Below are 12,474 nucleotides of genomic sequence, written 5' to 3' on the forward strand. Positions count from 1 at the left end.
AGGTTATAGTCCAACAGGTTTAATTGGAAGCACACTAGCTTTCAGAGCGATGCTCCTTCATCAGGTGATAGTGGAGGGCTCAATCCTAACACACAGAATTTATAGCAAAAATTTACAGTGTGATGTAACTGAAATTATACATTGGAAAATTGATTGTCTGTTAAGCCTTTCATCTGTTACTATACAGTGATAGTTTCACTTCTTTCATGTGTAAATGACAAAAACTTCTTTTTAAGCTGTTAACAATGGTGATAGCTAGACAATATGTTGAAGGTGTTAGCCCCCTGTGTTCTCTGTCTATGCCATGATGTTTAGATTGATTCTAATCTAAAAAGTGAGATAATGGAGTTCTACATAAATTCATGCAGTTTTTGAGCTCAGAGTTCAACATGAATGCATGCAGTTTTTGAGCAAAGTGCAATGTAACTCTGCAATAAAAATTCACCACACAAAATATATGTGCACATGTGGGTCTTTGTCTGTGTGTCTGTCTGTCTGTCTGGGTTGGGGGTTGTGAGTGTGAGAAAGTGTATGCGTGTGTGTGTAGTGAGTGCAGAGTGTCTTAAGTCTGTGAGGGGGTCCATGTGAGATTGTGGGAGTGTGTGTGTCTGCAAGGGTGTGTGTGGGTGTCTGTGTGCGCGTCTGGGTGTATGTGTGTCCGTGTGTATATGTGTATAGGAGTGCCTGTGTGTAGGAGTATCTGTGTGTGTGTATAGTGCAATGGTGGTCACCTGTATTGCGACATGAACCCAAGGTCCTGGTTGCAGACCTCCCTATGGGTACTGAACTTAGCTATCAGCCTCTGCTCAGCCACTTTTCTCTGCTGCCTGTCCCGAAGTCCACCTTGGAGGATAGTCACCCGAAGGTCCGAGGCTGAATGTCCTGGACCACTGAAGTGTTCCCCAACTGGGAGGGAACCCTCCTGTCTGTTGATTGTTGTGTGGTGCCCATTCATCTGTTGTCACAGCCTTTGCTCGGTTTCCCCAATGTTACCATGCCTCCGGGCATCCTTGCCTGCAACGTATAAGATAGACAACTTTGGCTGAGTCAAATGAGTACCTGCCAAGATGGGAGGTGCCCCCACCCGTAATGATGGTATTTATGTCCACACTCTGACATGTCTTGCAGTGCCTACCGTGACAGGGTTGAATAGGGTTGGGCGCGGGCTGCAGGGTGGGACGGGGTTGGGTGCGGACTGCAGGGTTGGATGGGGTTGGGTGGCGGTGTTGGACGGTGTTGGGGCTGTGTTGAATGGGGTTGGGGGCAGGGTGCGGTGTTGGACGGGGTAGATGGCGGTGTTTGTCAGAGTTGGGGCTGGGGGTGGTGTTGAATGGGGTTGGGGGCAGGGTACGGTGCTGGACGGGGTTGGGGCCAGGGTGCGGTGTTGGACGGGGTTGAGTGCGGGGTGCGGTGTTGGCCAGGGTTGGGGATGGGGGTTAGTGTTGGATAGGGTTGGGGCGGTGTTGAATGGGGTTGGGGCAGGTTGCGGTGTTGGATGGGGTTGGGGGCAGGGGCGGTGTTGGACGGGGTAGATGGTGGTGTTGGGGGCAGGTGCAGTGTTGGACGGGGTTGGGTGCGGGGTGCAGTATTGGACGGGGTTGGGGGTTGGGGGGGCGGTGTTGGACGGGGTAGATGGCGGTGTTGAGCAGTGTTAGACAGGGTAGATGGCGGTGTTGGATAGATTTGGGGGCAGGGTGCGGTGTTGGACGGGGTTGGGGCGGGTGCGGTGTTGGACGGGGTTGGGGCGGGTGCGGTGTTGGACGGGGTTGGGGCGGGTGGGGGTGGTGTTGAATGGGGTTGGGGTGGGGGATGGTGTTGAATGGGGTTGGGGCGGGGATGGTGTTGAATGGGGTTGGGGCAGGGTGCGGTGTTGGAAGGGGTAGATGGCGGCGTTGGATGAGGTTGGGGGCAGGGTGCGGTGTTGGATGGGGTAGATGGCGGTGCTGGGCAGTGTTGGACGGGGTAGATGGCGGTGTTGGACGGGCTACGGGCGGGGGTGGTGTTGAATGGGGTTGGGGGCGGGGAGCGGTGTTGGATGGGGTAGATGGCAGTGTTGGACAGAGTAGATGGCAGTGTTGAATGGGGTTGGGGGCGGGGTGTGGCGTTGGATGGGGTTGGGGGGGCTGGGGTACACGTTTGGGGCAGGGGCAGTGTTGGACGGGGTTAGGGCGTGGAACGGTGTTGGATGGAGTTGGGAGGGGTACGGGGTTGGGGCGGGGGACGGTGTTGGATGGGGTTGGGGGCGGGGCACTGTTGGACGGTGTTGTGGGCGGGGCAATGGGGTCTCGCACACTGTGCATGGCTGCTAATCTCCTGAACGGGGGCAGACTTTAAAAACTCTGAGCCCCAGAGGAAAGGCATTTAATCAATTAACCGATTAATCGATTATGTAAATGAAATAGTGCCCACCCATCAAGTTCGGATAATCGAGCTTCCCCTGTATTCCAAAGCCGCCTTCACTATCCTATCTACCTGCAACTCCACTTTCAAGGAACTATGAAACTACACACCGTCTCTTTGTTCAATAACACTCTCCAGGACCTTATCATTAAGTGTATAAGTCCTGCCTTGATTTGCCTTTCCAAAATACAGCATCTTACATTCACCTTAATTACACTCCATCTGCCATTCCTCGGCCCATTGGCCCGTCTGATCATGATTCCGTTGTACACTAAGGGGTAACCTTCTTCGCAGTCCACTGTACCTCCAATTTTAGTGTGATCTGCAAACTTGCTAACTATGCCTCCTATATACATTCCTATCTGAATCATTTATATAAATGACGAAAAGCAGAGGACCCAGCACTGATCCTTGTGGCACACCACTGGTCACAGGCCTCCAGTCTGAAAAGAAACTTTCCACCAACCCCCTCTGTCTTCTACCTTTAAGCGAGTTCTGTATCCAAACGGCTAGTTCTCCCTGTATTCCCTGTGACTTAATGTTGCAAACCAATTTACCATGAGGAATCTCGTTGAATGCCTTACTGAAGTTCACTGCTCTACCCTCAATTTTCTTCGCTACTTCTTCAAAAAACTCAATCAAGTTAGTGAGATATGATTTCCCATACACAAAGCCATGTTGATTGTCCCTAATCTGTCCTTGCCTTTCCAAATACATGTAAATCCTGTCCTTTGGGATTCCTTCCAACAACTTGCCCTACCATTGTTGTCAGGCTCACTGGTCTATAGTTCCCTACCATCTTACCAACTTTTCATTATCACCTTTCTTTAATAGTGGCACCATGTTAACCAATCTCCAGTCTTCTGACACCTCAGCTGTGACAACCGATGATACAAATATCTCAGCAAGGGGCTCAGTATTCATTTCCATAATTGTGACAATCAAAAAAGAATATTTGACCAATAACAGTAACAACAAAGGGGTATTCTTGCTGTCCACCACATGGAAGGTCATTGCAAAACTCTCTTCAATATCTCCTCCCAGAGGCTAAATAGCCATTACTGGAGTTGGGAATGGATGTGACACTCACAGGAAGAATGTAGAGAGCAATAGAAACCTCCATAGATGGTTTTCTCTGACCTCACATTGGCCTTTGATTTTAAACACCAGCACTTCAATTCTGAACAAGGAAACTGAACAGGTAGACACACAGGTAATGCGGGAGGCCTCAGAGGAGGAAATAAATGGAAGAAGAGAGTCCATATTTTTGTAGAGGCTACCAAACCCTCAACAACCATCTTCAAAAGGGAATGGAAGCAGGTAACTGGCAAGATTAATTCTTGGAGTCTAGCCCGCAAGGAACTTGCATCATTGCAAAAGGAGATTTAATTAACTTGTGAGGGTCATCAAGGATCTTTGTAAATATCTGCATCCAATGCTCCACCAATCTACTCTGCTGCTTAAGGTACTACAGCTCCAGCACTCACCGATCAGCAGCTCTTGCACTCAATACACAGATCTAATTTCTAGATACTTTTCCTTCCCTCACATACATTCCAACAATATCATATCCAGATCTAACTCTCATTGTTTAATTTACAATCAAGCTGTTCAGTTGTAGTTGGTTCCTTTTCTGATTTTAGATATCTAAACCTCTACTAGCCAGCCATATAAACTCAAAAGAAAGAAACAACATAGAAAACAAACACCATCATTTGGTTGATCCATACATCCATTATCAGATGCTGGCACTGCATGTAACTTGGATGCAAGTAAAGAGTAGGGATTTGCATTTGGTGCATCAGACACAACTGGGCCACAGCCAGGTGAAGGGAAAAGGGCAGTGTTTATGTCAACTCTAACTGGAGGTGAAGATCACAAATGAGATCTGCTACAGGATGGGCAAATGAAGTCTTTGTGATGGCCGCATACAGGTAAGTGCTGATGAGGATGTATACTGAGATGTATGGGGCTAGCCCCTGTCATAATGATTCTTCATGGTAGATTACCCTCAGAATGCTGTCTTCCCCTTCAGATGCCATGACATTGGAACTGCATCCCCATGTTTTGTAACAGCCTTTGATTGGGCAGATGACTATGGGCAATGACAGTGCAATAGCACTTCCTGTCAAATGCAAAAACTCACCAAAGCAATTCTAAAAGTATTCCTGTGTGCTTCTAGAGTTTTCAATAGCCACTGTTATAATGGATTACCTTAACTGAAAATTGGAAGTTTGGAACTTTAAATATCACCACTGCTAGGTCCCATATTCAACTGAAAGCATGATTTTGCTCTATTACAAATGGGAGTGCTGATTGGATCTACATGACCTAAATTCAGAAATAGAGCGGAGTGACATATTGACCTCACCAGCAGGAGAGGTTTCCATTGGATATGCCCATGAGTGCCCTTTGCAGTAATAGGTTGCTATGTGAGCAGTGGCTGGTAGGATTATATGACCCATGCAGGGGATGTCTTTATCTCATCTCCAATCTACACCAATTTGAATTTTGCACCCATTACATGTCACCCAACAACATAAGTATTATGGGATAGAAGGCCATCCAGCCTGTCATATCTGCATTAGCTCTGTCATGAAGATCATGGCATAGTGCTGTACTTCTGCCTTTTCTTCATAGGCTCGTGCACTGTCTCATCCAATGACATCTTGAATGTCCCAATTGAACTTGCCTCCACTACATGTCTAGGTTGCGCTTTCTAGACTTGAACCACTTGATGTTGGAATGTGTTTTTTTTTGTTTCTTTCACAAATCACTTCAAATCTGTGCCCTCTCGTTCTTGATCCTTTACAGGTGGGAACAGTGTGTCTTTATCCAATCCCCTCGTTATTTTGAAAATGTGTATTAGATCTCTCAGCCTTCTTCTGTCCAAGTAGATCAGATCCAACCTCTCCGATCTGTCATTATAGCTGAAGATTCTTCATCCCTGAAACCATTACTGTAAATAACATCTGTACTCTCCAATGCTGTCACACTTTTTTAAAAAAGAAAACATTTTATTCTGTGTAGATGGCTTTGGCCAGGACAACATTTGTGGCCCACCCCTAATTGTCATTGAATTGAATGGCTCACTATTTCAGAGGGCAGTTAACATGTTACCACATTGCTGTGTGTCTGGATTCTTATGTGCCCAGACCAGGTGAGGGTGGCTGATTTCCATCCCTTAAGGACAGTGAACCCAATGGGCCTTTACAACAATCCATCAAACTTTGAACGTCAGCATTACTGAGACTTAGATTAGACTTACAGTGTGGAAACAGGCCCTTCGGCCCAACAAGTCCACGCCGACCCGCCGAAGCGCAACCCACCCATACCCCTACATTTACCCCTTACCTAACACTACTGGCAATTTAGCTTGGCCAATTCACCTGACCCGCACATCTTTGTGACTGTGGGAGGAAACCGGAGCACCTGGAGGAAACCCACACAGACACGGGGAGAACGTGCAAACTCCACACAGTCAGTCGCCTGAAGTCGGGAATTGAACCCGGGTCTACAGGCGCTGTGAGGCAGCAGTGCTAACCACTGTGCCACCATGCCACCCATAACTTTGTTCCAGGTCAACTAATTACGTTTAAACTCTACAACTCTCCCCATTTTATCGTCATGGGCTTCTGGATTGCCAGCCTAGATATATTACTACACCACCGGCTCCCCAAGTAATATATCAACATTGTTACTGAATCTCCCATGGTTTTGCCCTCACCTTGGTATTTCCTCCATTTGCAGGTGACAGACATAGCCTTACCTGCAGTTGCACTCTTCTACCACGAGGTCGAGATTAGGATCAGGAAAGTGCACATCAGCAAATGAGTGGAATCACTGCGGCACTCGGAGGCCGGAACATCAAGGGATTCGTTTTGGACAGGGTAGTCTTCAGTAATGAGTTTGACAAGAGAGCAAAAAAAAAACTTCAAAATTATATCAAATAGGAATTTCACAAGAAAGTTTGGTTGGAAATATTGGTGATTTCAACTATCCAATAACCAACTAATAACAAACATTTTTTCGTGTTGAAAACAAATTAAATCACGGAATCCAAGCGAGGCTGTGTCACAACTCCATGAAAGACTTCCGGCTGTTCAAAACCCCAGTGATTTTTTTTTAGGGAAATCCGAGCCCAACTAATCAGTTTTCACTAGTCAAACTGCAGAACTGAGTAGCAGTGTATCAAGTGACCACATTCACAAGTGAAGCACATTCCTTTGAGAGAAGGTGTGGTCAGATTAAGGAGAAATGCAGGGGCGTTTAAGCATCCGGGGCACCTTTCTCCCCATCCCGATAAACTACAGCTGTCTCCCCAATTTTCCGTGAGTAGTGGTACAGTGTTGTTGCTTTATTAGATGTCCACCTTGCTATAAAGCAACCACTGCGCATTGCCAAAGTGTTCATTTTCACTCAGAGAATTCTTCAAATGGCCACGAAACAAAAGTCGTAGCACGGCAAGAAATTATTCAGATTTCTTACAGCCTGTCGGATCCTTAGAGGTCAAACATTAACAATACAAAACGGGACCAAAGTCCAATCGTTAGTCTTTTTTTCAAAAAAAGTTATCAGATTTTAAGGGAGTCACTGGGGTATGAGTGAAATTGTTCATTTGTCCAATCAACTCGTTCAGAAACGTTACTTCACACTTCTCGGCTTTGTACCTGAGCCTCCAAGCTCAGAGGTCGGGACACTAGTTTACATCACATGAGATGCTCAACAACTCTGCAGTTACCCCATTTTTGTTCTAACCAACCTGTTCAGAGACGTTATTACCTATCTCTGAAACAGATGGTCTCTCCGCCCATGGGTGGGGACACTAGCACTGTGTCACTTTTTTATTTTCAACATTGCTGATTAAAAATAACATCTCTGTTGGGTCTGGAGAAAAGGTTAAAAGCTGTTGAGCGCGAAAGCCAATTCTACAACAAAAAAACAAAATTGTGTTTGAATTCCAAGTTAAAATGTTGGGACTTGAGATCAAGAGTAAATCAAAATGCGAAACAAGCATTTCGTTTTGGCAGGTTGGTCGGACATGATGGGAAAATAAATAACACTCCAGTGATTAAGACATTTTTTTTTATCAGTGTACTGAAAATCTGGCAAGGTGCGGTTCTGCTTTAAGTGCAGGTGGAACCTTCAACCCTGGCACCACAGCCAGCTCGCATCCTAGTGGCAAGAATTGAAATGCGCAGCTCCAGCCAACAGAAACTTAAACCAGGGAAACAAAACGACTTGTGTGTAGTTGTATGCAAATACCACTTTGCCAAAGAGTGGGTGCTAGTGTGCAATTGTGTCTAATTCATGTGAAACCAGTGCTGAGGAAGCAGGAGGGTGGGGAGGATCTGCTGAAACAGCCGTGTCCGGGATCGAGCCGACACACAGTCTGGAAAGTTTGATTTGAAGAGGGCAAGTTCTCTCACATGTCATGGCTTGAAATGTTGGTGTTCGCCAAAGTAGAGCGGGAGCGAACGGCGCCGCGCTGAGGTTGAGATATTTACGCTGGAGTAGAAGCTGGGCCGGATCATAACACACACATACAGAGGGAGAGAGATATAGGGAGTTCCGCGAAACCACGAACCAACTCCTTCTGCACTTTTTGTGGAGGGGAGAGGGGAAGTTCACACACACATTGGCGGTTTTTTCCCCCAAATCCAGCTGTGTGCAGCGCTCTACGCCGCTCATACCCGGAATAATTTCACATCGCTTTGTGTTGAACATTGCCTCGTTCCTTGCTGTTACTATTATAGCCGAACAAGGGAAGACAGAAAAAAAAAGTCTGCTGACGAGAAGTTGGAAGAGAGCTGTTGTAAAAACTGAGAGTGATGGAAATGCAGGTATCAGAATCTGGGACTGCAACTCTGCCTACTTCAGGGTGAGTATTGTATCTAACTTAACCTACATTCAGCTGTCATGAAACTACTGTCTTTTAACAGATTTTGGCATCCGCCCGAAGGGAATAATGCAACTAATGTCTCCTTTCTGTTTAAAATTTGTCTCGTGGAAGCATTAGAAAACATGGCTTACTTTCTGAAGCCGCCTGGTTCCGTAATTTCTTGGCAGAAGAGGGGCAGATGACAAAAAGGGCGATTCCATCTGGAAAAAAAAAGAGATGCAAGAAAATCAAATAATAGAAGGCAAGACCAGGCTTTCTATTGCACAGCATTGTTGAAATAGAACTTTATGAGAGCAAATGACAGGCTTGGGGAGAAAGTGTATGTATGGTAAAAGATACAAAGTGTATACTTAACATTGGGCTTCAATGATGAGAGGGATAGAGAAACTTTAGAAAAGGCAACCTGCAGGAGTTAGGTTTAGAGTAATAATGTAGGCTATCATTTAAGACTTGTTATTAAATGAATTATCAATTTAACATGACATTGCAAGGTTAATTACACCTCAAAAGCAATTGAGTATAAAATGTTCGAGTGCCCTGAGGTTATAAAAGGGCTATATATATGCAAGTCTGTCTTTCCATATGGCTAAGTGACTAAGTCCTGATGATTTAAAATTGATGTTAAAAGAATGTGAAGCAAAAAATAGCAAAGGCTTTTGCTATGGATTTTCAAAATTCTGCAAAACTTGTATCTAAGAATTAGAGAATGATAAATATGAACCCTCCTTTTCAAAAAACGGACGAAGTTAAAAATCATGCAACACCAGGTGATACTCCAACAGGGTTATGTGGAAGTACTAGCTTTCGGAGCACTGCTCCTTCATCAAAAAAGGAGACAGAGTTAGCACAAAGGAAGTCAGTTGTGATTGTTAGAGATTAATCCTTTCTCTCAGGATGAGACTGTACGAGTTCTTCAGGTTAGTGATCTATGCCCAGCCATCTTCAGTTGCTTCCTCAATTACTTTCTCTCATCCCGAGGTCAGAATTGAAGATGCTTGCTGATGATTGCATAGTATTCAGCACCATTTGTTGTTTAAAGATACTAAAGCAACCCAGGTCCATATGCAGCAAAACCTGGCTAACATTAGGCTTGGACTGACGTGGGAATTAACATATGTGCCACACAAGTATCAAGTATTGACCATCTCTGACAACTGAGAATCTAATCATCTCCCTTTTGAGTATAGGAATTGGGATGTTATTGTTGAGGTTGTATTAGACGTTGGTGAGACCTCTTCTGGAGTAGTGTGTCTAGTGCTTGCTGCCTTATTATAGGAAGGATATTATTAAGTTGGAGAGGGTTCAGAAGAGATTTTCCAGATATTGCTGGGAATGGAAGGTTTGAGTTATAAGGAGAGGCTGGATAGGGGCTTTTTTCACTGGGGTGTAGGAGGTAGAGGAGTGATTTTATAGAGGATTATAAAATCATGAAGGGCATAGATAAAGTAAAAGGCAGGTGTCGTCTCCCTAGGATGGGAGATGGAAAGACTGGAGATCATATTTGTTAGGTGAGAGGAGAAAGATTTAAAAAGACATGAGGGTCAACTTTTTTACACAGGGAATGGTTTGTGCGTGTGGAACAAACTTCCAGAGGAAGTGGTGGATGCGGGTCCAGTTACAAAGTTCAAAAGATAAATACATGAGTAAGAAATGTTTGGAGAGATATGGACCAAATGCAGGTGGGTGGGACTACTGTAGTTTGGGATTATGGTCAGCATGAACAGGTTGGTCTGTTTTTGTGCTGTATGACTCTGACAATAAATCACATATTACCTTGAATTCCATATCATCAATATTAATGGTTGAGGTTCCATTGACCAGGAAAAGAACTGCACTAGCCACATAAATAACATGGTTTAAAAAGCAGGTCAGTGACTAGGAATCCAGTGGTGAGTTAATTCAAGGCACAAATGAGGTGTGTTATGGAATGTCCTCTACTTATTTGGATGGTTGAAGCTGTACAATATTCAAGAAATTAGCACTGTCCAGCAAAAAAAAAGTAGAACATTTGCTTGGTTCCCCCATCTATCACTCTCAACATTTGCTTTCTTTGTCATGAATACCAAGTAGCAGCAGTGTGTACTATCTGGACGATGCATTGCAGAAACTCGCTAAGTTTTAGACAGTAACCTTTCAAACTACTAGCTCTACTTCTTAGAAGAACAAGTACAGCAGATGTATGGGAATATCACCATCTGTAATTTTTCCTCAATATCACACACTTCCTTGGAGCTATTTCACTGCTGTTTTGCTGTTGTGGAGTCAATATCCTGGAACTCACCATACAATTGAATAGTGGGTTGCTGCTTTTAGTATGACTCCAATTTGATTCAAACACAAGGGACAATAGCTCAGTGCTCAACTAGTTTCACCATCCATCACCAGATGTAGTTGGTTCATATCATGTTTTGTTTTGCCTGAATTGTCCTTCTTAGAGAGTCAGTAATAGATCTTCCTTTTGCTGTCAGCTATCTCCTGAAACCCTCTCCATTTCCTCTTTAAGGTTTTCCTATAAGAAGTGCCAGGACCTCATGGATTGCTTTGTTGCAATGACTGAAACTATTTTTTTAGTTACCTCTGCTTTTCCCATTCTCCAGATGCTACCAAATCAATTTGCCAACCTTCTTTTGACCTATCTTTCATCCCTCCACTATAATTCCTTTCCCATCTCCTTTCATGCCCTTTTTGAACACTAGATTTACCTCCTACTTCCTTTGATCCTCTTTCCACTAAACTACTGAAACTCAATTTTGGTCCATACATCATGTACTATTCAGTTGTTTTCTGTCAGGATTCTTTTAACAAGCAACTCAGTTTTTGAAAACTATGCTCACCAGAGTCCTCAAATGTGTTTTACCTGTCAAATTAATACCCAAGTTTCTTGCAACTCCAGGATGCTTCTTTGTAATCTCTGTCATAGTACTTCAGTGATCTTAATCAACATCAAAAGTGCCATCTATGGTAGTTCCCCCCCTCCCTTCTTTGTTTTGTTTACCCTTTTGTAGCCTTTGAAATAGTAGATCGCACTACCCTCCTCCAATAGCTTTCTTTGTTGTCTCGATCATTGGTCTGTCTGTGTTTGATTTCCTACTACCCATAGCTCACAGCCATGGCATCTCCAGTAATGGATTCTCTTCTCGCACATTCATTGGTGGATATGAGCTCTCACAAGGATAAATAATTGGCCTTTTCCTTCCTTACATTTGGTACATCATTCAAAGACATTTTCACATGTGCACTGATAAAAATGGGTATTATCCATCTTTTAGGAAAAACCTATTCTGCTGTCTTCATGAGTTCTTTACAGTGGGTCTGCTAGTTTGATGAATGACAACATCCTCTGATTAAACAATAGGATGACAACACCGGTGTGTTTGGCCTTGCAACAGATTCAGTTCCAATCCAAGCCACACTCTCAGGCAGAACCAACAATATACATTCAATGAGATCCAAAACTGAGATTCCAAATACTTACTTTCTCTATCTTTGAATACTGTCAACTTACAACTCTGAAACATTGTACCCCTGCTTGACTTGTTTCTGAACTCATTTGGTCATGAAACTCTCGCCTTTGTCCATGTCACATGCAGGCCACTTCAATGCTGATTTGACCAGTTCCCATTCTCTTCACTTTATTAATTTCAGTTTATATGAAGCTCAGCTGCTCATTCCAGGCTTTGCTTAGTTATCACTCCTGTCTTTGACAAGAATTGGTTTTGATCCCTATTACCTCCATTTTAAAATTCCCATTTTCGTACTTAAATCCCAGAGAGTCTATGCCCCCTGCCATCTCTGGAAACTCTTTGTTTATCTAAACCTTTTTAAAATGCCATATAAATGTATGTTGTAGAGTTGTGTTTACAGCGATTCATTCTGAACCCACTTTGGCAAACTAAATATGTTACTGATCTGTATTTAATTGAAACAAATTTGAAATATTTTACTTATAATAAATTGGAAGGATGACAAAAAGCTTGTAAGTGTTACATGTTAGGAGGGTGTTCTGGATCCCTGCATATTGCTAGTTAGGTGGAAAATAGAGTTAAGTACTGCGTGAAGAAATGTGAAGTGTTACTTTCTGGAAATAAAACACAGAGGAAAAATATCTTTGAATTAAATGCCAAATGGAATAGAGTGATGGTCTGCAGATCTGTGAAAAGTTTCCACAGAAA

General features: G+C 43.8%; 1 protein-coding gene and 1 long non-coding RNA gene across 3 annotated transcripts in view; one reads left to right on the forward strand and one right to left on the reverse strand.

Moving 5' to 3' along the window:
* Window positions 1-3: 3 nt before the first annotated feature.
* On the reverse strand, window positions 4-7,075 carry LOC132817438 (uncharacterized). The gene is made up of 2 exons (XR_009644880.1): window positions 6,170-7,075; window positions 4-1,014 (listed from the first exon to the last, which is right to left on the reverse strand). It is a non-coding gene; the product is annotated as an uncharacterized LOC132817438 (long non-coding RNA).
* Window positions 7,076-7,614: 539 nt separating this feature from the next.
* Window positions 7,615-12,474, forward strand: part of cobll1b (cordon-bleu WH2 repeat protein-like 1b) — a 167,040-nt gene continuing 162,180 nt past the window's right edge. The window contains exon 1 of one of the 2 annotated variants that reach the window (XM_060827181.1): window positions 7,615-8,281. In XM_060827181.1, coding sequence (XP_060683164.1) covers window positions 8,232-8,281 — 50 coding nt within the window. In that variant the 5' untranslated portion in view covers window positions 7,615-8,231. The remainder of the gene's footprint in view (window positions 8,282-12,474) is intronic. The other variant, XM_060827177.1, reaches the window with a different exon arrangement.

Source organism: Hemiscyllium ocellatum, chromosome 7 (assembly GCF_020745735.1).
Source record: "Hemiscyllium ocellatum isolate sHemOce1 chromosome 7, sHemOce1.pat.X.cur, whole genome shotgun sequence".
Taxonomy (NCBI): Eukaryota; Metazoa; Chordata; class Chondrichthyes; order Orectolobiformes; family Hemiscylliidae; genus Hemiscyllium; species Hemiscyllium ocellatum.